This window comes from Pseudophryne corroboree, chromosome 11 (genome assembly GCF_028390025.1).
Source record: "Pseudophryne corroboree isolate aPseCor3 chromosome 11, aPseCor3.hap2, whole genome shotgun sequence".
NCBI classification, from domain to species: domain Eukaryota; kingdom Metazoa; phylum Chordata; class Amphibia; order Anura; family Myobatrachidae; genus Pseudophryne; species Pseudophryne corroboree.
This window is the reverse complement of record NC_086454.1, coordinates 171,254,052-171,280,617: the sequence shown is the minus strand read 5'-3', so window position 1 is coordinate 171,280,617 and position 26,566 is coordinate 171,254,052. Positions and strand designations below refer to the sequence as shown.

General features: G+C 47.3%; 1 protein-coding gene across 1 annotated transcript in view; it reads left to right on the top strand.

Moving 5' to 3' along the window:
• The window catches only part of LOC134970067 (cathepsin W-like), a 120,691-nt gene that overhangs the window by 71,148 nt on the left and 22,977 nt on the right, over positions 1 to 26,566 (top strand). The window contains exon 8 of the mRNA XM_063946162.1: positions 25,709 to 25,773. Coding sequence (XP_063802232.1) covers positions 25,709 to 25,773 — 65 coding nt within the window. The remainder of the gene's footprint in view (positions 1 to 25,708; positions 25,774 to 26,566) is intronic.

The following is a 26,566-nucleotide window of genomic DNA, read 5'->3' as shown; positions in this document are numbered from 1 at the left end:
GCAAAGTTACAGCCAAGATGGCTGAAAGGTATTCAATATATGATTATTGTAATAAAAGATGATTTGCATATCACTGATGATTCATTTGTCCCTGACACAAGGGTACACATGTTAAGGGGAAGAAAGCTGAGGTAAATTTCCCTCCTCTCATGAGGAAAAAGAGCGGGAATCTCCAGACAAAAGACTGCAGCTTCCCACAAAAAATTCTCAGGCAGTTTCCTTTCCCCACTAGGGCCAGGATGTGATGGGAATCTTCCCCTAGGGTGTCCCGTTTGCACAGAAGGTAGCACTAGCTATTCTCAGGGATCCTGCAGATAGCGTGCACATTCTAGTATACTACTCAGACCGGCGATTGTGTCGGCATGGGTTTATAGCGCTGTGGCAGCGTGGACTGGTACCTTATCAGCAGAGATGAGACCCTAGTATGCATATAGATATGTAATTGTCTTTGAATACAATTTTTCTTATTTACAAAATCCTCGAGTGCCGCTGCCTTTTTTGGAGTTCTATATATATATGTATATATAGAGATATATATATATTAAAGATGCTGTCTTAAGTGATAGGTATATATATATATGTATAAAACATGCCCAAAGAGACATGAGTATACTGGGTCCTAGAGTCAAAGCTATGTCGATTTCTGCTTGACGTGTCCTGTAGAATATGCAATGGACAGATGATGCCGACTTAAGAGGCATGTGGAAGGCTGAGGATTGTGTGGAGAAGGGTTCTCGGACCTGGTCTCCACAGCTATAGCTGGTAATTCTGATATTTTGCCTTATATCCTGCACAGCCTAGGAAAGCACGACATTATCAAATGCAGCCTTTCGAATAAAGAAACAAGAAAGTCCGAGGTGCGTCCTTTCTTGCCAGAGGCGGGGGCAGAGGAAAGAAGCTGCACAAAACAACTAGTTCCCAGGAACAGAAGTCCTCCCCCGCCTCTACAAAAATCCACTGCATGTCGCTGGGGCTCCACAGGCGGAGCTAGGCCCGGTGGGGGCACGCCTTCGTAAGTTCAGCCACAAGTGGGTTCACTCCCTGTTAGATCCCTGGGCAATAGATATTGTGTCTCAGGGATACAAGCTGGACTTTGAGAAGATGCCCCCTCACTGACGGCCCTGCCGGCTCCCCCCCACGAGAGGGAAACAGTGTTAACTGCAATTCATAAATTGTATCTTCAACAGGTGGTGGTCAAGGTTCCCCTCCTTCAACAAGGAGGGGGTTATTATTCGACCATGTTGTAGTCCCGAAACCAGACGGTTCGGTCGGACCCATATTGAATTTAAAATCCCTGAACATATACCTGAAAGGGTTCAAATTCAAGATGGAATCGCTAAGAGCGGTTATTGCAAGCCTGAAAGGGGGAGATTTTATAGTGACTCGGGACATAAAGGATGCATACCTTCATGTCCCCATTTATCTACCTCATCAGGCGTACCTCAGAATTGCGGTACGGGATGGTCATTACCAATTTCAGACGTTGCCGTTTGGTCTCTCCACGGCCTTGAGAATATTCACCAAGGTAATGGCGGAAATGATGGTGCTCCTGCGGAAGCTAGGTGTCACTATTATCACGTACTTGGACGATCTCCTCATAAAAGCGAGATCAAGAGAGCAGTTGCTGAACAGCGTATTACTTTCTCTGGAAGTGAAACGGCAACACGGCTGGATTCTATATATTCCAAAGTCGCAGTTGGTTCTTACAGCTCATCTGCCTCTCCTAGGCATGATCCTAGACACAGACCAGAAAAGGGTTTATCTCCCGATAGAGAGAGCTCAGGAGCCCGTGACACTGGTCAGGAATCTATTAAAACCAAAACAGGTGTCAGTGCATCACTGCACTCGAGTCCTGGGAAGGAGGGTGGCATCATTCGAGGCCATTCCCTTCGGCAGGTTCCATACGAGGACCTTCCAATGGGACTTACTGGACAAGTGGTCCGGATCACATCTTCGATGCATCGGTTAATCACCCTATCCCCCAGAGCCAGGGTGTCTCTCCTGTGGTGACTGCAGAGTGCTCACCTTCTCGAAGGTCGCAGATTCGGCATTCAGGACTGGGTCCTGGTGACCACGGATGCAAGCCTCCGAGGGTGGGGGGCAGTCACACAGGGAAGAAATTTCCAAGGGCTGTGGTCAAGGCAGGAGACTTGCCTTCACATCAATATCCTGGAACTAAGGGCCATATACAACGCCCTAAGTCAAGCGGAGACCCTGCTTTGCGACCAACCAGTTCTGATCCAGTCAGACCGCAGTGGCTCATGTAAACCGCCAAGGCGGCACAAGGAGCAGGGTGGCGATGGTAGAAGCCACCAGAATTCTTCGCTGGGCGGAGAATCACGTAAGCGCACTGTCAGCAGTGTTCATTCCGGGAGTGGACAACTGGGAAGCAGACTTCCTCAGCAGGCACGACCTCCACCCGGGAGAGTGGGGACTTCATCAAGAAGTCTTCACGCAGATTGCAAATCGATGGGAACTGCCACAGGTGGACATGATGGCGTCCCGCCTCAACAAAAAGCTAAAAAGGTATTGCGCCAGGTCAAGGGACCCTCAGGCGATAGCTGTGGACGCACTAGTAACACCGTGGGTGTTCCAGTCGGTCTATGTGTTTCCTCCTCTTCCTCTCATACCAAAGGTGCTGAGAATTGTAAGAAAAAGAGGAGTGAGAACAATACTCATTGTTCCGGATTGGCCAAGAAGGACTTGGTACCCGGAACTGCAATAAATGCTCACAGAGGACCCATGGCCTCTGCCTCTCAGACAGGACCTGTTGCAACAAGGGCCCTGTCTGTTCCAAGACTTACCGCGGCTGCGTTTGATGGCATGGCGGTTGAACGCCTGATCCTAGCGGAAAAAGGCATTCCAGATGAAGTTATTCCTACGCTGATAAAGGCTAGGAAGGACGTGACAGCAAAGCATTATCACCGTATATGGCGAAAATATGTTGCTTGGTGTGAGGCCAGGAAGGCCCCTACAGAGGAATTCCAGATGGGTCGATTCCTGCACTTCCTACAGTCAGGAGTGACTATGGGCCTAAAATTAGGGTCCATAAAGGTCCAGATTTCGGCCCTATCCATTTTCTTTCAAAAAGAACTGGCTTCACTGCCTGAGGTTTAGACGTTTGTTAAGGGAGTGCTGCATATTCAGCCCCCTTTTGTGCCACCAGTGGCACCTTGGGATCTTAACGTGGTGTTGGGTTTCCTGAAATCCCACTGGTTTGAGCCACTTAAGACTGTGGAGCTAAAGTATCTCACGTGGAAAGTGGTCATGCTGTTGGCCTTAGCTTCGGCTAGGCGTGTGTCAGAATTGGCGGCTTTGTCATGTAAAAGCCCCTATCTGGTTTTCCATATGGACAGGGCAGAATTGCGGACTCGTCCGCAATTTCTGCCAAAGGTGGTGTCATCTTTTCATTTGAACCAACCTATTGTGGTGCCTGCGGCTACTTGTGACTTGGAGGATTCCAAGTTGCTTGACGTAGTCCGGGCTTTGAAGATTTAGGTAACCAGAACGGCTGGAGTCAGGAAGACTGACTCGCTGTTTATCCTGTATGCATCCAACAAACTGGGTGCTCCTGCTTCAAAGCAAACTATTGCTCGCTGGATCTGTAACACGATTCAGCAGGCTCATTCTGCGGCTGGATTGCCGCATCCAAAATCAGTGAAAGCCCATTCCACAAGGAAGGTGGGCTCTTCTTGGGCGGCTGCCCGAGGGGTCTCGGCATTACAGCTTTGCCGAGCTGCTACTTAGTCGGGTTCAAACACATTTGCAAAATTCTACAAGTTTGATACCCTGGCTGAGGAGGACCTTGTGTTTGCCCATTCGGTGCTGCAGAGTCATCCGCACTCTCCCGCCCGTTTGGGAGCTTTGGTATAATCCCCATGGTCCTTACGGAGTCCCCAGCATCCACTAGGACGTTAGAGAAAATAAGATTTTACTCACCGGTAAATCTATTTCTCGTAGTTCGTAGTGGATGCTGGGCGCCTGTCCCAAGTGCGGACTTTCTGCAATACGTGTATATAGTTATTGCTTAATAAAGGGTTATGTTATGTTGGCATCCATTGGTTGATGCTCTGTTGTTTGTTCATACTGTTAACTGGATAAGTTTATCACAAGTTATACGGTGTGATTGGTGTGGCTGGTATGAGTCTTACCCTGGGTTCCAAAATCCTTTCCTTGTAATGTCAGCTCTTCCGGGCACAGTTTCCTTAACTGAGGTCTGGAGGAGGGGCATAGAGGGAGGAGCTAGTGCACACCAGTAGTACTAAATCTTTCTTAGAGTGCCCAGTCTCCTGCGGAGCCCGTCTATTCCCCATGGTCCTTACGGAGTCCCCAGCATCCACTACGGACTACGAGAAATAGATTTACCGGTGAGTAAAATCTTATTTTTGCTGGCAAGGGGCATGGCCACACAATAGTAACCACAATTCCAATTATGCCACATAGTACTGCACTTTATTCACATTTGATCATGCGATAGTGTCCATAATTCATATTACATCCCACAGTAGTATTACTTTACCTTATAAACGTTACTCCTCACAGTAGAGCCCCTTATTCACATTACATCACACTGAATTTCTCCTTATTCACATTACATCACACCTTATTGCTCTTTATTCACATTAGACGACACAGTAGTGCCCTTTCTATACGCAACGCCACATAGTAGAGCACCTTATACACATAATACCACACATTAGTAATGTATTTATACACATAATTCCACACAGTAATGCCCCTTACACATATGAGACACATTATTAATGTCCTTATAAACATAATGCGCCTTACACATTATGACAACCTTTATTAATGCCCTTATACACATAATGTCCCTTACAAATAAGCCGCACATTATTAATGCCCTTATACACATAATGACACACATAGTGGCCCCTACACATTTGCTGCACATTATTAGTGCCCCTATACACATAATGACACACATGCAGTAGTACCCTGTTACACATATGCCGCACATTATTAATGCCCTTATACACATAATGACACGCATAGTGCCCCTTACACATATGTTGAACATTATTAATGCATTTTTACATGACACACATAATGCTCCTTACACATATTCCGAACACTACTGCACAACCAACCCACTCACATGCACACAGCACTCACACTGCCACTAACACTAACACTGTGACCTCTGCCTCTGCTTGGATACAGATGTGTCCTCATAAATCTTGCCTCAATGCTAACGTCGGGCACCTTTTTTTATGAAAATGCATCTTATTTGCATTGCTATATGGCTAGGATGCACAAGCAGCTTCTACTGATTAAACTGATATGCAGCATGCCTATATACTGTGTGAGACTGTGGCTGTATCTGCATATGAAATGCTACACAGAATATAGGCATGCCGCATATCACTTTAATCAGCAGAAGCTGCTGATGCCCCTAGGCATATCAAATGCCATAGGCAATTGCATAGTTTGCCTATGCCTATGGCCGGCTCTGGATCATTAGATTGACAGTGTCTAGGTCGTTTTCTTCGTAGAGTGACAGGGAACCCCAATTAGTGCACCGTGTCCCCTCTCATGGCTCACTTCGCTCACCATGCTTCGGGCAAGGTGCCTCGCTTCGCTTGGCACAGATTACCGTTCCAATCGTAGTCCATGTGGATCGTTTATTATGAAAAAGTTCAAAAAAAGAAAAAAATGTGAAAAACTCATGTTGACCTTTTGACCTGTCGATCTAGCACATGTTGACCTAGAAACCCCGTCGACCTTCCAACCCTGTCGACCAAGTGACTGTCGACCTATAGTGGTCGACCTAAACATTGTCGACCTAAACAGTGTCGATCTTCAGACCGGATCCCGCACAAAGTACCGGTGCATACACAAACGGGTCCTGTGACGTAGGAAGCAGACCGGCAGTCAGTGATTGACAGTCTGATGCTGTTTTGGAGGTGGCGACGGCCTCCATATGTGAAAACAGAGGTGTGTCGCTGCTGTTTAGGGGGAGGGAAGAGGCCAGGTATCCCCGTTGTTAGATGTAGATTTCCTGGCCTCTCCAACAGGCAGCTTGCGCATCCTCATCGGTGCCGCAAAATACTGATGGTGAGTCAGTGATCTGATGCTATGTCCTAAAAAATACAGGTTGTTAGCGGTGGTGGGTATAGTTGGATGCGCCGGCTCCTGGCCGTTGCTAGGCAGCGGGGCCGGTGCATCTCTTCCGCCGCTGAGCTCCCATCTCCGGCTGGTTGCCTAGCAACCGGGGTCACCCTGCACTTCGGTCCCGGCTGTTACTCTGCAGCCGGGATGCTGCGCTCAGTTCGCCACGCTACAGATGGGGCTAATAGGGTCCGGGGGGCTGGCCTGACTAGCTCTCCCATGGTTGGTCAGTAGGACCTTTTTATGGGAGCCAGGACGGTGCAGCCTCACCGTGATAGCTTCCTGTGGAGCCTATACCTGCCTCTGGAGTGTTCCTGCTTACTATAGAAAAAAATTCCTCTAATGGCGCTGCAATATGGAGATGCAAACAGAAGGTGCAAAATAGGCCACCAACCTATAATACAATAGAATGCAAAAAAATGGCACAATCTCACTTTGCGCTCCAATGTCCAAAAGATCCAAACATGTCCTCACACACGAATTGGAGAATATTCAAATCAACATGAAACAGAAAACAAAAAACACAAAAGAGTGTAATACTGTCAATGCAAGAAAATTTCTCCCAGATGTGCAGATGAAAGTAGTAGTGTTGAAATAGTCCCAATAAGTATCCAAAGCAATCCACCTTCTTCCAAAGGCACCCGAAATGGTGTTCAGGAAAATGTAAACATAGATCCTTACATGTATGCTTACTTTTAATAGGCAGGTTTAAAACTCATAAAGGTTTCTTTGAGGTCACTGGTCGCTCTTTACTTCGTATGGAACAGGGTAAATATCCCATAGAAGAAAACAATGGTTGGAATCAGCTGACAAAAACGAACCTGGGTATCATATTGTCATAAGTTTGTCTCTATGGATAAGCCAAATTGCAACCCTTGGACCACACTGTATCGACGCGTTTCGACGCTATGCAGAGTCTTTCTCAAGATTGAACAGTGTGAAATGACCCTAATGTGCAGCGTGCCTTGTCCATACGAAGTAAAGAGTGACCAGTGACCTCAAAGAAACTTATCGGGACTATTTCAACACTACTACTTTCTCTAACGTCCTAGTGGATGCTGGGAACTCCGTAAGGACCATGGGGAATAGCGGGCTCCGAAGGAGGCTGGGCACTCTAGAAAGATCTTAGACTACCTGGTGTGCACTGGCTCCTCCCACTATGACCCTCCTCCAAGCCTCAGTTAGATTTCGTGCCCGGCCGAGGTTGGATGCACACTAGGGGCTCTCCTGAGCTCTTAGAAAGTAATAGTCTTAGATTTTTTTATTTTCAGTGAGACCTGCTGGCAACAGGCTCACTGCAGCGAGGGACTAAGGGGAGAAGAAGCGAACTCGCCTGCTTGCAGCCGGATTGGGCTTCTTAGGCTACTGGACACCATTAGCTCCAGAGGGAGTGACCGCAGGCCCAGCCTTGATGTTCGGTCCCGGAGCCGCGCCGCCGTCCCCCTTACAGAGCCAGAAGCAAGAAGATGGTCTGGAAAATCGGCGGCATGAAGATTCTGTCTTCACCAAGGTAGCGCACAGCACTGCAGCTGTGCGCCATTGCTCCTCTCACACACTTCACACTTCGGTCACTGAGGGTGCAGGGCGCTGGGGGGGGGCGCCCTGAGGCAGCAATAAAAACACCTTGGCTGGCTAAAATACCTCAATATATGGCCCCAGGGGCTATATATAAGGTAAATACCCCTGCCAGAATTCCATAAAAAACGGGAGAATAGGCCGCGAAAAAGGGGCGGAGCCTATCTCCTCAGCACACTGGCGCCATTTTCCCTCACAGCTCCGCTGGAAGGAAGCTCCCTAGCTCTCCCCTGCATTCTACAAAGGGTTAATAAAGAGAGGGGGGGCACTAAATTTAGGCGCAGTATACATTATATATAAAAACAGCAGCTATAGGGGACATAACTCAGTTAGTCCCTGCATTATATAGCGCTCTGGTGTGTGCTGGCATACTCTCACTCTGTCCCCCCAAAGGGCTTTTGTGGGTCCTGTCCTCGTTTAGAGCATTCCCTGTGTGTCTGCGGTGTGTCGGTACGGCTGTGTCGACATGTTGAATGAGGAGGCTTATATGGTGACGGAACAGAGGCCGATATATGTGATGTCGCCCCCTGTGGGGCCGACACCAGAGTGGATAGATAGGTAAAAGGTATTAACCGACAGTGTCAACTCCTTACATAAAAGGGTGGATGACGTAACAGCTGTGGGACAGCCGGCTTCGCAGCCCGCGCCTGCCCGGGCGTCTCAAAGGCCATCAGGGGCTCAAAAACGCCCGCTCTCTCAGATGGCAGACACAGATGTCGACACGGAGTCTGAGTCCAGTGTCGACAAGGTGGAGACATATACACAATCCACTAGGAACATCCGTGACTTGATCCCGGCAATAAAAAATGTGTTATACATTTCTGACTTTAACCCAAGCACCTCTATAAATGGGTTTTAGGTTTGGGGAGAAAAAACAGGCAGTGTTTTGTTCCCCCATCAGATAAATAAATGAAGTGTGTGAAAAGCGTGGGTTCCCCCGTTAAGAAACTGGTAATTTATAAAAAGTTACTGATGGCGTACCCTTTCCCGCCAGGAGGATAAGTTACGCTGGGAGATATCCCCTAGGGTGGATAAGGCGCTCACACGTTTGTCAAAAAAGGTGGCACTGCCGTCTTAGGATACGGCCACTTTAATAGGTACCTGTTGATAAAAAACAGGAGGCTATCCTGAAGTCTGTATTTACACACTCAGGTACTAGACTGAAACCTGCAGATAGTGCTGCTGCAGCGTGGTCGGTGACCCTGTCAAACAGGGATACTAGTTGGCAAACATAAAAACATATTAAAGACGTCGTCTTATATATGGGGGATGCACAGAGGGATATTTTGCCGGCTGGCATCCAAAATAAATGTAATGTCCATTCTGTCAGGAGGGTATTAGAGACCTGTCACTGGACAGGTGATGCTGACTTAAAAAGCGCATAGAGAGCCTTATAAGGGTGAGGAATTATTTGGGGATGGTCTCTGGGACCTCGTATCCACAGCAACTGCTGGGAAGAAATAATTTTACCTCAGGTTTCCTCACAGAAAAATGGCGCTTCCTTTCTGTACAGAGACAAGGGTAGAGGGAAAAAGCTGCACCAGTCAGCCTGTTCCCAGAATCAAGATTCTTCCCCCGCCTCCTGTGAGTACACACCATGACGCGGGTGCTCCACAGGTGTAGCCAGGTACGGTGGGGGGCCGTCTCAAAAAATTTCAGCAATTAGTGGGCTCGCTCACAGGTGGATCCCTGTTTCTTTCAAGTAGTATTTCAGGGGTACAAGCTGGAATTCGAGATGTCTCCCCCCAGCCTTTTCCTAAAATATGCCTTGCTGACAACTCCCTCAGGCAGGGAGGCTGCGCTAGAGGCAATTAATAAGCTGTATTCCCAGCAGGTAATACTCAAGGTGCCCCTACTTCAACAAGGACGGGGTTACTATTCCACACGGGTTGGGGTACCGAAACCGCATGGTTTGGTGTGACCCATTTTATATTTAAAATCCTTGAACATAAAAAAATTCAAGTTCAAGATGGAATCGCTCAGGGCGGTTATTGCAAGCCTGGACGAGGGGGATTACATGGTATCCCGGGACATCAAGGATGCTTACCTGCATGTCCCCATTTACCATCCTCGCCAGGAGTACCTCAGATTGTGGTACAGGATTACCATTACCAAGTCCAGACACTGCCGTTTGGACTGTACATGGCACCGAGGGTGTTTTATCAAGGTAATGGCCGAAATGATGATACTCCTTCGAAAAAAGGGAGTTGTAATTATCCCGTACTTGGACAATCTCGTTATAAGGGCGAGGTCCAAGGAGCAGTTGGTAGTCGGGGTAGCACTATTTTGGAAAGTGCTACAACAGCATAGTTGGATTCTAAACAGTCCAAAGTCACAGCTGGTTCCTATGACACGTCTACTGTTCCTGGGGATGGTTCTGGACATAAACCAGAAATAGTGTTTCTCCCGGAGGAGAAAGCCAAGGAGTTGTCATCTCTAGTCAGAGACCTCCTGAAACCAAAATAGGTAGTGGTGCATCATTGCACGCGAGTCCTGGGAAAAATGGTAGCTTCCTACGAAGCAATCCCATTAGGCAGGTTCCATACAAGAACTTTTCAGAGGGACCTGTTGGACAAGTGGTCCGGATCGCATCTTCCGATGCATAGGCTGATAACCCTGTCTCCAAGGACCAGGGTATCTCTACTGTGGTGGCTGCAGAGTGCCCATCTTCAAGAGGGCCGCAGGTCCAGCATACAGGACTAGGTCCTAGTGACCATGGATTCCAGCCTTTGAGGCTGGGGGGGCAGTCACACAGGGAAGAAACTTCCAGGGACTTTGGTCAAGTCAGGTTATTTCCCTACACATAAATATTCTGGATCTGAGGGCCATTTACAATGCCCTGAGGCCGGCAAGGCCTCTGCTTCAAAACCAGCCGGTACTGATCCAATCAGACAACATCACGGCAGTCGCCCATGTAAACCAACAGGGCGGCACAAGAAGCAGGATGGCGATGGCAGAAGCCACAAGGATTCTCCGATAGGCGGAAAATCATGTGTTAGCACTGTCAGCAGTGTTCATTCCCGGAGTGGACAACTGGGAAGCAGATCTTCTCAACAGACACGACCTCCACCCGGGAGAATGGGGACTTCCTCCAGAAGTCTTCCAATAGGATTGTACACCATTGGGAAAGGCCACAGGTGGACATGATGGCGTCCCGCCTCAACAAAAAGCTATAAAAGATATTGCACCGGGTCAAGGGACCCTCAGGCGATAGCTATGGACGCTCTGGTAACACCGTGGGTGTACCAGTCGGTTTATGTGTTCTCCCCTCTGCCTCTCATACCAAAGGTACTGAGAATAATAAGAAGGTGAGGAGTAAGAACGATACTCGTGGATGGCCAAGAAGAGCTTGGTACCCAGAACTTCAAGAATTTATATCAGAGGACCCATGGCCTCTGCCACTCAGACAGGACCTGCGGCAGCAGGGGCCCTGTCTGTTCCAAGACTTACCGCGGCTGCGTTTGTCGGCATGGCGGTTGAACGCCGGATCCTGAAGGAAAAGGGCATTCCGGAGGAAGTCATTCCTACGCTTACTAAAGCCAGGAAAGAGGTTACAGCAACTCATTATCACCGCATATGGCGAAAATATGTTGCATGGTGTGAGGCCGAAAGGGCCCCAACAGAGGAATTTCAACTAGGTCGATTTCTGCATTTCCTGCAAGCAGGAGTGACTATGTGCCTTAAATTGGGTTCCATTAAGGTACAGATCTCGGCTCTGTCGATTTTCTTTCAAAAAGAACTAGCTTCAGTACCTGAAGTTCAGACATTTATAAAAGGAGTGCTGCAGAGTCAGCCCCCGTTTGTGCCTCCTGTGGCACCTTGGGATCTCAACGTGGTGTTGAGTTTCTTAAAATCACATTGGTTTGAACCACTAAAAACCGTGGATCTGAAATATCTCACGTGGAAGGTGGTTATGTTATTGGCCTTGGCTTCTGCCAGGCGAGTATCAAAGTTGGCGGCTTTGTCTTGTAAAAGCCCTTATTTGATTTTCCATATGGATAGGGCAGAACTGAGGACTCGTCCCCAGTTTCTCCCAAAGGTGGTGTCAGCGTTTCACCTGAACCAGCCTATTGTGGTGCCTGCGGCTACTAGGGACTTGGAGGACTCCAAGTTGCTAGACGTTGTCAGGGCACTGAAAATATATGTTTCCAGAACGGCTAGAGTCAGAAAATCTGACTCGCTGTTTATCCTATATGCACCTAACAAGCTGGGTGCTCCTGCTTCTAAGCAGACTATTGCTCGTTGGATTTGTAGTACAATTCAGCTTGCACATACTGTGGCAGGCCTGCCACAGCCAAAATCTGTCAATGCCCATTCCACAAGGAAGGTGGGCTCATCTTGGGCGGCTGCCCGAGGGGTCTCGGCTTTACAACTTTGCCGAGCAAGCTACTTGGTCAGGGGCAAACACGTTTGCAAAATTCTACAAATTTGATACCCTGGCTGAGGAGGACCTGGAGTTCTCTCATTCGGTGCTGCAGAGTCATCCGCACTCTCCCGCCCGTTTGGGAGCTTTGGTATAATCCCCATGGTCCTTACGGAGTTCCCAGCATCCACTAGGACGTTAGAGAAAATAAGAATTTACTCACCGGTAATTCTATTTCTCGTAGTCCGTAGTGGATGCTGGGCGCCCATCCCAAGTGCGGTTTATCTGCAATACTTGTACATAGTTATTGTTAACTAAATCGGGTTATTGTTGAGCCATCTGTTGAGAGGCTCTATTGTTTCATACTGTTAACTGTGTTTCATATCACGAGTTGTACGGTGTGATTGGTGTGGCTGGTATGAGTCTTACCCGGGATTCAAAATCCTTCCTTATTGTGTACGCTCGTCCGGGCACAGTACCTAACTGAGGCTTGGAGGAGGGTCATAGTGGGAGGAGCCAGTGCACACCAGGTAGTCTAAGATCTTTCTAGAGTGCCCAGCCTCCTTCGGAGCCCGCTATTCCCCATGGTCCTTACGGAGTTCCCAGCATCCACTACGGACTACGAGAAATAGAATTACCGGTGAGTAAATTCTTATTTTCATCTGCACATCTGGGAGAAATTTCCTTGCATTGACAGTAATACACTATTTTGTGTTTTTTGTTTTCTGTTTCATGTTGATTTGAATATTCTCCAATTCGTTTGTGAGGACATGTTTGGATCTTTTGGACATTGGAGCGCAAAGTGAGATTGTGCCTTTTTTTGTGTTCCTGCTTACTGCCTGTACGTTCCAGCATCCTGTGTCCTGTTTTCCTGAGTCTGGTCCTGGGGACTAATTCCTGCCTTCTAGCCGAGTGATCTTGAATATTGAGCCTTGGGATCCTGGTTGCTTCCTGCGTGTACCTTTCCCGGTGTCGTGAGTAGCGGCTCTGCCGCACCTTACAGCTGAAACCGCATTCTCCTTATTCTCTAGTCATGTTTTTCTGTGGATGTTTCCGCAACTGTTGTCCTTGCCGTACTACGACGTGTTCGTATTCGGCACTAGGGCAGTGTTACTTTGGTTTGCTGTTTTTCTTGGCAGCCGCGCCGCACATAGACTAGTTATTTATTTTCTGTAGTCTTCTCCTTCATTGTCGTGTCTGTCTTAGTTAGTTTTTCCCCATGTTCTCTCTGTCTCTGTTAACACCTTGTCTCCTATTAAGACCATGGGGCATCGGAGTCTGGGCGGACCTAATTCTCCCATTCAAACGCGGCTGACGTGGACACAAGAAACCATAGTCTTGCAGGCGTTAATCGACCACTGGGAAGGACAACTGAAGTCAGGGATTTTTGTTAGGGGTAGCTGCGTATCTGAGTTCTACCGCAGCTTTACGTATCTGTACTCGGAACCCTTCTATTGCCACCCAATCTCTTGGGTTCCAAGTACGTTGAACATAACATTATCACCGGCCACACAAAACAGGGAAACGCTCTGACCAAGTGAACGTTCAGGGGGTTCACTTAGGACTTCAGTTAGTCTCCCTACACAATTCCTTGCTAGTCCTAGCCGAGATATCTTTAGGGAATTGGAGTTCTCCTGTGTCTGTGTTTATTGATAGCGGAGCTGCTGGAAATTTCCTGGATCTTACTTGGGCTCAGGCTCTGGGAATCCCACAGCTCCAGCTCAGTAGACCTATTACCATGCGCGGTCTGGATGGAGGCCCTCTCTCGAACGGGGTAATTATCCATCAGACTCCACCGTTGCATTTGACTGTGGGTACGTTACATTCTGAGAAGATTGAACTCTTTCTCACCCATTGTCTGGCCGTGCTACTAGTCTTGGGTAACCCCTGGCTTGCCGTCCATAATCCAACCATTGATTGGCATTCAGTGGAAATTTCACAATGGGGTTCCAACTGCTATGGGAGATGTGTTACTCGTCCGGTGCGGGTTGCAGTCATTGCTTCAGAAGGTATTCCTTCTGCTTACTGGGACTATGCGGATGTATTTTCCAAAGGTAATGCGGATGTCCTTCCACCCCATCGTTCCTATGATTGCACCATTGACCTCATTCCTGGGGTTAGTTTGCCTATGGGGAAACTCTATGCACTGTCTGGCCCAGAAACTAAGGCCATGGACGAATATGTGCAGGAAAGTCTTAAGAAGGGCTTTATTAGGCCGTCAAAGTCCCCTTTGAGTGCGGGGTTCTTTTTTGTAGAAAAAAAAGACAGATCTCTTAGACCCTGCATAGACTACCGGGCCCTGAATAAGATTTCGGTCAAAAACACTTACCCCTCATCTCAGTGTTGTTTGATCAACTCCGCACTGCGATCATATTCTCTAAAATAGACCTAAGAGGAGTGTATAACCTCATCCAAATATGATCAGGGGATGAGTGGAAAATGGCTTTTAGTACACAGTCCGGGCACTACGAATACCTGGTGATGCCGTTTGGTCTCTCTAACGCTCCCGCGGTGTTTCAGGATCTGAATAACGATGTCCTCCGTGACTTCTTGGGGAGATTCGTGGTAGTTTATTTGGATGAAATTTTAATCTATTCTGAGTCTCCGTAACAGCTTTGTCTCTATGTTCGGCAAGTACTTCAAAAATTGCGGGAGAATCACTTATATGCCAAGTTGGAAAAATGTGATTTTCGTGTTACGCAGGTACCCTTTTTAGGATATATTATTTCACCTGAAGGGTTTTTTATGGAACCTAAAAAACTCCAGGCAGTCTTGGATTGAGCTCAACCCACTAACTTGAAGGCAATTCAGAAGTTTTTGGGTTTTGACAATTATTATAGATGTTTCATTCATGCTTTTTCCGAGTTAGTTGCCCCTATTGTGGCGTTGACTAAGAAGGGTGCTGATCCATCAAAGTAGTCGCCTCAAGCTAAGGGTGCCTTCTGGGCATTAAAACAGGCCTTCGTTTCCGCTCCTATCCTTAGACACCCCAACCCTGATCTTCCCTTTATCGTTGAGGTAGATACCTCTAAGGTTGTGGTGGGAGCTGTTCTGTCTCAAGAGGACCCCGAGTCTTTGGTTTTACATCCTTGTGCTTTCATGTCTAAAAAATTATCTTCCGCAGAGGCCAACTATGATGTTGGTAATAGAGAATTGTTAGCACTCAAGTGGGCTTTTGAAGAATGGAGGCACTGGCTTGAGGGAGCAAAGCATACTGTCACTGTGTTTACGGACCACAAGAATCTACAGTATGTCGAGTCAGAAAAACATCTTAATTCCCGGCAGGCTCGCTAGGTGTTATTCTTTACTCGGTTCAAATTTCATCATCACCTACAGGCCCGGTTCTAAGAACACTAAAGATGATGCCCTGTCACGTTGTTTTCTTCCTGTTCATGATAACCATTCTCCGTCTACCCCAATTATTCCAGCAGCCTCTGTCCGAACTGGTCTCACACAGGATCTACACACACAATTAGCTCAGGTTCAAGAACAGGCTCCTAGAAATACTCCCGTTGGCCGTCTCTTCGTTCCTGAGAAGTAGTGTTCTTGCTGAGTTTCACGATAACAAGGTTGCTGGCCATCCAGGTGTTGCTAAAATGCTGGAATTGCTATCTCGCTCTGTGTGGTGGCCTAATCTATCCTAGGATGTTAGGGAGTTTGTTCTCTTTTGCCAAGCTTGTGCCAGGCATAAGGTGTCCCGGTCTCTTCCCATTGGGCAGCTCATGCTTCTAGCTATTCCTGTCAGGCCATGGTCACACATTTCTATGGATTTCGTGGTGGTTCTTCCACGCTCCTCTGGTTTTCAGGTGATCTGGGTTGTGGTGGATCGATTTAGCAAAATGGCCCACTTCATTTCTTTACCTCGATTACCATCCGCTCAGATTCTGGCAGGCTTTTTCCTTTGCCACGTTTTCAGGCTCCATGGATTACCCATGGGTAATGTCTCGGACAGGGGACGACAGTTTATTAGAGATGAGCGGGTTCGGTTCCTCGGAATCCGAACCCGCCCGAACTTAATTTTTTTTTACACGGGGCCGAGCGACTCGGATCTTCCCGCCTTGCTCGGTTAACCCGAGTGCGCCCGAACGTCATCATCCCGCTGTCGGATTCTCGCGAGGCTCGGATTCTATCGCGAGACTCGGATTCTATATAAGGAGCCGCGCGTCGCCGCCATTTTCACACGTGCATTGAGATTCATAGGGAGAGGACGTGGCTGGCGTCCTCTCCGTTTATAGAGAAGAGAGTGAGACTAGAGTAGAGAGAGACACAGTAGTAATTTTGGGGAGCATTCAGAGGAGTACTACTACTTGCTGAAGTGATAGATAGATAGTGTGACTGTATAATGTATATCTGACTTGTGGGGGAGACACTGACAGTGGGGAGAAGTTAGAGACTGAGAGCAGGACTCAGGAGTACATATAACGTACAGTGCACACTTTTGCTGCCAGAGTGCCACACTGCCATTGTGACCACACTGACCACCAGTATAATATATATTGTGATTGTCTGCTTAGGAGTACTACTTGCAAGTTGCTGATAGTGTGACCAGTGACCTGACCACCAGTTTAATAATCACTACCAGTTTAATATATATATATATATATATATAATTGTATATAATATATATATAATATTGTATACCACCTACCCGTTTTTTTTTTTCTTTCTTCTTCTTTATACATACTACTATAGTAGCTTACTGTAGCAGTCTGCGGTGCTGCTGAGCTGACAGTGTCCAGCAGGTCCGTCATCAGTCATTACATAATAAATATATCTACCTGTCCGGCTGCAGTACTAGTGTGATATTATATATATATATATATTGATTTCATCTCATTATCATCCAGTCTATATTAGCAGCAGACACAGTACGGTAGTCCACGGCTGTAGCTACCTCTGTGTCGGCAGTCGCTCGTCCATCCATAATTGTATACCACCTACCCGTGGTTTTTTTTTTTCTTCTTTATACATACTACTATAGTAGCTTACTATAGCAGTCTGCGGTGCTGCTGAGCTGACAGTGTCCAGCAGGTCCGTCATCAGTCATTACATAATAAATATATCTACCTGTCTGGCTGCAGTACTAGTGTGAAATTATATATATATATATATTGATTTCATCTCATTATCATCCAGTCTATATTAGCAGCAGACACAGTACGGTAGTCCACGGCTGTAGCTACCTCTGTGTCGGCAGTTGCTCGTCCATCCATAATTGTATACCACCTACCCGTGGTTTTTTTCTTTTTCTTTCTTCTTTATACATACTACTATAGTAGCTTACTGTAGCAGTCTGCGGTGCTGCTGAGCTGACAGTGTCCAGCAGGTCCGTCATCAGTCATTACATAATAAATATATCTACCTGTCCGGCTGCAGTACTAGTGTGATATTATATATATATTGATTTCATCTCATTATCATCCAGTCTATATTAGCAGCAGACACAGTACGGTAGTCCACGGCTGTAGCTACCTCTGTGTCGGCAGTCGCTCGTCCATCCATAATTGTATACCACCTACCCGTGGTTTTTTTTTTTCTTTCTTCTTTATACATACTACTATAGTAGCTTACTGTAGCAGTCTGCGGTGCTGCTGAGCTGACAGTGTCCAGCAGGTCCGTCATCAGTCATTACATAATAAATATATCTACCTGTCCGGCTGCAGTACTAGTGTGATATTATATATATATATATTGATTTCATCTCATTATCATCCAGTCTATATTAGCAGCAGACACAGTATGGTAGTCCACGGCTGTAGCTACCTCTGTGTCGGCAGTCGCTCGTCCATCCATAATTGTATACCACCTACCCGTGGTTTTTTTTTCTTTTCTTTCTTCTTTATACATACTACTATAGTAGCTTACTGTAGCAGTCTGCGGTGCTGCTGAGCTGACAGTGTCCAGCAGGTCCGGCATCAGTCATTACATAATAAATATATCTACCTGTCCGGCTGCAGTACTAGTGTGATATTATATATATATATATTGATTTCATCTCATTATCATCCAGTCTATATTAGCAGCAGACACAGTACGGTAGTCCACGGCTGTAGCTACCTCTGTGTCGGCAGTCGCTCGTCCATCCATAATTGTATACCACCTACCCGTGTTTTTTTTTTTTCTTTCTTCTTTATACATACTACTATAGTAGCTTACTGTAGCAGTCTGCGGTGCTGCTGAGCTGACAGTGTCCAGCAGGTCCGTCATCAGTCATTACATAATAAATATATCTACCTGTCCGGCTGCAGTACTAGTGTGATATTATATATATATATATTGATTTCATCTCATTATCATCCAGTCTATATTAGCAGCAGACACAGTACGGTAGTCCACGGCTGTAGCTACCTCTGTGTCGGCAGTCGCTCGTCCATCCATAATTGTATACCACCTACCCGTGGTTTTTTTTTTCTTTCTTCTTTATACATACTACTATAGTAGCTTACTGTAGCAGTCTGCGGTGCTGCTGAGCTGACAGTGTCCAGCAGGTCCGTCATCAGTCATTACATAATAAATATATCTACCTGTCCGGCTGCAGTACTAGTGTGATATTATATATATATATATTGATTTCATCTCATTATCATCCAGTCTATATTAGCAGCAGACACAGTACGGTAGTCCACGGCTGTAGCTACCTCTGTGTCGGCAGTCGCTCGTCCATCCATAATTGTATACCACCTACCCGTGGTTTTTTTTTTCTTTCTTCTTTATACATACTACTATAGTAGCTTACTGTAGCAGTCTGCGGTGCTGCTGAGCTGACAGTGTCCAGCAGGTCCGTCATCAGTCATTACATAATAAATATATCTACCTGTCCGGCTGCAGTACTAGTGTGATATTATATATATATATATTGATTTCATCTCATTATCATCCAGTCTATATTAGCAGCAGACACAGTACGGTAGTCCACGGCTGTAGCTACCTCTGTGTCGGCAGTCGCTCGTCCATCCATAAGTATACTAGTATCCATCCATCTCCATTGTTTACCTGAGGTGCCTTTTAGTTGTGCCTATTAAAATATGGAGAACAAAAATGTTGAGGTTCCAAAATTAGGGAAAGATCAAGATCCACTTCCACCTCGTGCTGAAGCTGCTGCCACTAGTCATGGCCGAGACGATGAAATGCCAGCAACGTCGTCTGCCAAGGCCGATGCCCAATGTCATAGTACAGAGCATGTAAAATCCAAAACACCAAATATCAGTAAAAAAAGGACTCCAAAATCTAAAATAAAATTGTCGGAGGAGAAGCGTAAACTTGCCAATATGCCATTTACCACACGGAGTGGCAAGGAACGGCTGAGGCCCTGGCCTATGTTCATGGCTAGTGGTTCAGCTTCACATGAGGATGGAAGCACTCAGCCTCTCGCTAGAAAAATGAAAAGACTCAAGCTGGCAAAAGCACCGCAAAGAACTGTGCGTTCTTCGAAATCCCAAATCCACAAGGAGAGTCCAATTGTGTCGGTTGCGATGCCTGACCTTCCCAACACTGGACGTGAAGAGCATGGGCCTTCCACCATTTGCACGCCCCCTGCAAGTGCTGGAAGGAGCACCCGCAGTCCAGTTCCTGATAGTCAGATTGAAGATGTCAGTGTTGAAGTACACCAGGAGGAGGAGGATATGGGTGTTGCTGGCGCTGGGGAGGAAATTGACAAGGAGGATTCTGATGGTGAGGTGGTTTGTTTAAGTCAGGCACCCGGGGAGACACCTGTTGTCCGTGGGAGGAATATGGCCGTTGACATGCCTGGTGAAAACACCAAAAAAATCAGCTCTTCGGTGTGGAAGTATTTCAACAGAAATGCGGACAACATTTGTCAAGCCGTGTGTTGCCTTTGTCAAGCTGTAATAAGTAGGGGTAAGGACGTTAACCACCTCGGAACATCCTCCCTTATACGTCACCTGCAGCGCATTCATAATAAGTCAGTGACAAGTTCAAAAACTTTGGGCGACAGCGGAAGCAGTCCACTGACCAGTAAATCCCTTCCTCTTGTAACCAAGCTCACGCAAACCACCCCACCAACTCCCTCAGTGTCAATTTCCTCCTTCCCCAGGAATGCCAATAGTCCTGCAGGCCATGTCACTGGCAATTCTGACGATTCCTCTCCTGCCTGGGATTCCTCCGATGCATCCTTGCGTGTAACGCCTACTGCTGCTGGCGCTGCTGTTGTTGCTGCTGGGAGTCGATGGTCATCCCAGAGGGGAAATCGTAAGACCACTTTTACTACTTCCACCATGCAATTGACTGTCCAACAGTCCTTTGCGAGGAAGATGAAATATCACAGCAGTCATCCTGCTGCAAAGCGGATAACTGAGGCCTTGGCATCCTGGGTGGTGAGAAACGTGGTTCCGGTATCCATCATTACTGCAGAGCCAACTAGAGACTTGTTGGAGGTACTGTGTCCCCGGTACCAAATACCATCTAGGTTCCATTTCTCTAGGCAGGCGATACCGAAAATGTACACAGACCTCAGAAAAAGAGTCACGAGTGTCCTAAAAAATGCAGCTGTACCCAATGTCCACTTAACCACGGACATGTGGACAAGTGGAGCAGGGCAGGGTCAGGACTATATGACTGTGACAGCCCACTGGGTAGATGTATGGACTCCCGCCGCAAGAACAGCAGCGGCGGCACCAGTAGCAGCATCTCGCAAACACCAACTCTTTCCTAGGCAGGCTACGCTTTGTATCATCGGTTTCCAGAATACGCACACAGCTGAAAACCTCTTACGGCAACTGAGGAAGATCATCGCGGAATGGCTTACCCCAATTGGACTCTCCTGTGGATTTGTGGCATCGGACAACGCCAGCAATATTGTGTGTGCATTAAATCTGGGCAAATTCCAGCACGTCCCATGTTTTGCACATACCTTGAATTTGGTGGTGCAGAATTTTTTAAAAAACGACAGGGGCGTGCAAGAGATGCTGTCGGTGGCCAGAAGAATTGCGGGACACTTTCGGCGTACAGGCACCACGTACAGAAGACTGGAGCAACACCAAAAACGCCTGAACCTGCCCTGCCATCATCTGAAGCAAGAAGTGGTAACGAGGTGGAATTCAACCCTATATATGCTTCAGAGGTTGGAGGAGCAGCAAAAGGCCATTCAAGCCTATACAATTCAGCACGATATAGGAGGTGGAATGCACCTGTCTCAAGCGCAGTGGAGAATGATTTCAACGTTGTGCAAGGTTCTGCTGCCCTTTGAACTTGCCACACGTGAAGTCAGTTCAGACACTGCCAGCCTGAGTCAGGTCATTCCCCTCATCAGGCTTTTGCAGAAGAAGCTGGAGACATTGAAGGAGGAGCTAACACGGAGCGATTCCGCTAGGCATGTGGGACTTGTGGATGGAGCCCTTAATTCGCTTAACAAGGATTCACGGGTGGTCAATCTGTTGATATCAGAGCACTACATTTTGGCCACCGTGCTCGATCCTAGATTTAAAACCTACCTTGGATCTCTCTTTCCGGCAGACACAAGTCTGCTGGGGTTCAAAGACCTGCTGGTGAGAAAATTGTCAAGTCAAGCGGAACGCGACCTGTCAACATCTCCTCCTTCACATTCTCCCGCAACTGGGGGTGCGAGGAAAAGGCTAAGAATTCCGAGCCCACCCGCTGGCGGTGATGCAGGGCAGTCTGGAGCGACTGCTGATGCTGACATCTGGTCCGGACTGAAGGACCTGTCAACGATTACGGACATGTCGTCTACTGTCACTGCATATGATTCTCTCCCCATTGAAAGAATGGTGGAGGATTATATGAGTGACCGCATCCAAGTAGGCACGTCACACAGTCCGTACTTATACTGGCAGGAAAAAGAGGCAATTTGGAGGCCCTTGCACAAACTGGCTTTATTCTACCTAAGTTGCCCTCCCACAAGTGTGTACTCCGAAAGAGTGTTTAGTGCCGCCGCTCACCTTGTCAGCAATCGGCGTACGAGGTTACTTCCAGAAAATGTGGAGAAGATGATGTTCATTAAAATTAATTATAATCAATTCCTCCGTGGAGACATTGACCAGCAGCAATTGCCTCCACAAAGTACACAGGGAGCTGAGATGGTGGATTCCAGTGGGGACGAATTGATAATCTGTGAGGAGGGGGATGTACACGGTGATATATCGGAGGATGATGATGAGGTGGACATCTTGCCTCTGTAGAGCCAGTTTGTGCAAGGAGAGATTAATTGCTTCTTTTTTGGTGGGGGTCCAAACCAACCCGTCATTTCAGTCACAGTCGTGTGGCAGACCCTGTCACTGAAATGATGGGTTGGTTAAAGTGTGCATGTCCTGTTTATACAACATAAGGGTGGGTGGGAGGGCCCAAGGACAATTCCATCTTGCACCTCTTTTTTCTTTAATTTTTCTTTGCGTCATGTGCTGTTTGGGGAGTGTTTTTTGGAAGGGCCATCCTGCGTGACACTGCAGTGCCACTCCTAGATGGGCCAGGTGTTTGTGTCGGCCACTAGGGTCGCTTATCTTACTCACACAGCTACCTCATTGCGCCTCTTTTTTTCTTTGCGTCATGTGCTGTTTGGGGAGTGTTTTTTGGAAGGGCCATCCTGCGTGACACTGCAGTGCCACTCCTAGATGGGCCCGGTGTTTGTGTCGGCCACTAGGGTCGCTAATCTTACTCACACAGCTACCTCATTGCGCCTCTTTTTTTCTTTGCGTCATGTGCTGTTTGGGGAGTGTTTTTTGGAAGGGCCATCCTGCGTGACACTGCAGTGCCACTCCTAGATGGGCCCAGTGTTTGTGTCGGCCACTAGGGTCGCTTATCTTACTCACACAGCTACCTCATTGCGCCTCTTTTTTTCTTTGCGTCATGTGCTGTTTGGGGAGTGTTTTTTGGAAGGGCCATCCTGCGTGACACTGCAGTGCCACTCCTAGATGGGCCAGGTGTTTGTGTCGGCCACTAGGGTCGCTTAGCTTACTCACACAGCTACCTCATTGCGCCTCTTTTTTTCTTTGCGTCATGTGCTGTTTGGGGAGTGTTTTTTGGAAGGGCCATCCTGCGTGACACTGCAGTGCCACTCCTAGATGGGCCCGGTGTTTGTGTCGGCCACTAGGGTCGCTTATCTTACTCACACAGCTACCTCATTGCGCCTCTTTTTTTCTTTGCGTCATGTGCTGTTTGGGGAGTGTTTTTTGGAAGGGCCATCCTGCGTGACACTGCAGTGCCACTCCTAGATGGGCCCGGTGTTTGTGTCGGCCACTAGGGTCGCTTAGCTTAGTCATCCAGCGACCTCGGTGCAAATTTTAGGACTAAAAATAATATTGTGAGGTGTGAGGTATTCAGAATAGACTGAAAATGAGTGGAAATTATGGTTTTTGAGGTTAATAATACTTTGGGATCAAAATGACCCCCAAATTCTATGATTTAAGCTGTTTTTTAGTGTTTTTTGAAAAAAACACCCGAATCCAAAACACACCCGAATCCGACAAAAAAAATTCGGTGAGGTTTTGCCAAAACGCGGTCGAACCCAAAACACGGCCGCAGAACCGAACCCAAAACCAAAACACAAAACCCGAAAAATTTCAAGTGCACATCTCTACAGTTTATTGCCCGTTTATGGAAGCTCTTTTGCGCCTCGTTAAACATGAGACTCAGTTTAACCTCTGGTTACCATCCGCAGTCTAACTGGCAGACGGAGCATGTGAGCCAATCTCTGAAGCAGTATCTGCATTTTTATGCTGCTAAGCTTCAGAACAATTGGTCAGAATATCTTCCCCTGGCCGAGTTTGCCTACAATAACACCTGTCATTCATCCACCAAGGTGTCTCTGTTCTTTTCAGTCCTGGGCTTTCATCCCAGAGCCAATTCCTTTTGTCCCAATTATCCATCTTCTTCCTTGGTCTTGACTTCCCGCTTCAGAGTTATTTGGAAAAAGGTGCATCTTGCTCTTAAGAAAGCTGCTTTCCAGGAGAATTTTTTTACGGACAGTTTCCGACATCCATGCACCGATGTCCATGCACCTTTAAGGTGGGAGACAAGGTGTGGTTGTCAACCCATAACATCAATCTCCGACAACCATTGGCTAAGTTGGGACCCAGATTCATCGGGCCATTTGTTATTATCAAACAGGTCAATACTGTATCCTTTCAGCTACAATTGCCTAAATCTCTTAAGATTTCTAACACCTTTCATTGTTCTATGGTCAAGCCATTTGTCTTTTCCAGGTAATTCCCTTGAAGAATTATCCGGGGTAGACCTCCTGTGGATGTTCAGGGCCAACAGGAATTCCTAGTGGAAAAGGTTTTGGATTCTAATTTTCCCGTGGTCAGCTCTGTTTTTTGGTCCATTGGAATGGGTATGGCCCAGAGGAGAGATCTTGGTTTCTGGGACAAGGATTTGCATGCCCCTAAGCTAAAAAAAGCCTTTTTTCAGAAATTTCCTCATAAACCTGGGTTTAGGTGTTCCTTAACCCCTCCTCAAGGTAGGGGGCGTACTGTTAGCGGTGGTGGGTGTAGTGGGACGTGCCGGCTCCCGGCCATTGCTGCACATGTTATATCTCTCGGCACATGTTATATCTGCCCCCCCTCCCGCAGTGCACATGGTTTTACCCAACTGCTAACAAATTTGCTACAATCAGGTCTGAATTAGGCCTTATATGGGGCAGGATGCATCCTGCATTGCATATTGGGCCTAATTCAGACCTGATCATAGATGTCACACAGAGATGTGGGGGGACGCCCAGCACAGGGCTAGTCTGCCCCGCTTGTCAGGCCCGACCCCCTCCGCAGAAGTACAAAAGCATTGCACAGTGGCGATGCTTTTGTACTTTAGGAGTAGCTCCCTGCCAGCGCAGCTCCTGTGCGCTGGCAGGAGCTACTCGTCACTGTGAGGGTCGCAGCGGCTGCATGTGAAGTCACACAGCCGCCACGGCCCGCCCCCCTAACCGTCCAGGCACGCCTGAGTCGTCCGGACTGTGCCCCCTAAACGGGTCAGTCAGGCAGAGATGATCGCAGGGCATGCCAGCGCATGCGCAGTTCAGACCTGATCGGCTGCTGTGCGAAAACGCACAGCACCGATCAGGCCTGAATTAGGCGCACTGTATGCAATAGAACCTGCCAATAATTGTATTCATAGCAGTGTTTATTAATGCTGAATGCATGAATAAGTGTGTTTAAAAACATAAAAGTCAGCTCTTCTGAAATGTTGTGAGGACTTCTGGGTTTGTCACCCGGAAGTCTTACTGCAAATGTGCAGCTATCGACCTGCGCATTTGCAAACTGCAGGGAGGAGGTCAGAGTGGGATCCGTCTCAGGGGAAGCCTGCCTTAAGGAGCCCATAGGCTTCTAGAAACAATGCCATCTATAGATGGTGTTGCTTATCGGGTACAAGCTCCGTAAAGTTTCAATATGCAGAGCTTGATGCATACCGGCACATCGCAGCCTCATATCATCTATGGGGACTATCTCCTATATTTACTTCTGTCCACTTTTATGCATAAGGAAATTGCATCAGACATCCTAAAATGGCAATTTTCAGATGTTTGATCAAATTTTCAGGGTTGATACATCCCATCCTAGTTCCAGAGCATGAAAGCAGCAAGATAAACTGTGCCTCAGCCCATATATTGCTAGAGTGACTGGTCTTACCACCATAAGATATAGTTTAATTATTGGTGTTTTTATTTTACAGAAATGGCTTCTTACGTCGGTAAGAATGGAACACTTACTGTGTGTATAAATGCGACTTTGCTCCAGGTGAGTGTGAAGCAGGAGGGGTCTTTGGGCCTTATTCAGAGTTGATCGCAGCCACTGTGTGGCGACGCAGCATTGGGCGGGGGAGTGCACCAGGAAATGCAGGCATGTCATGGACGTATTCAGGGGCAGCTAATGACGTAGCAAACATGGCGGTGGTGCGCCTGCCTACACAGACATGCTTCGTAGGCAGGGGTCAACCTTTATTTCATGTTTTTTGCAATGTGATCGCAATTGAATTGCAATTGTATCATGGGATGGTGCCACACATGCTGGGCAGCCTCCATCATGCAATTTTAGTAGTCGCAGATGTTGCTATTTTAGCAAAATCTGCGATAATCTCTGACTAAGCCCCTTAATCCTTCTACTATATGAGAAAAATACACTATTTCCCATAAACATAAGTACTGCCTCTGCCCACAGGCGTATCTATAATGGGTGCAGGGTGCTGTGAACATGGGTCGGCCCCTCGGTCCAGGGGTTCTCACACTCCACTCCCTGTACCCATATTAATTGCTTAGTGTCCTACTACGGAGTCCCACATCGGCGCTGCTGCAGAAATCAATTGGAAAATTGGCGTAGTGGCTATTTTCCCGGTGATTTGTGCATGAGCAGTATAGATTTGTCACCAGGAACATGACGGGCGCCATGTTTCCAGACACTTGCAACCTGCCAGAGTGTCTACTACACCGCAAAGAGGAGGGGGCCCACATGAAGTCTGCACATGGCGGCCCTGCCTCTGACACTGGTAAATAGCAGAAATATGTGTTATGTCTGCGACCACAAAATCCTTTAT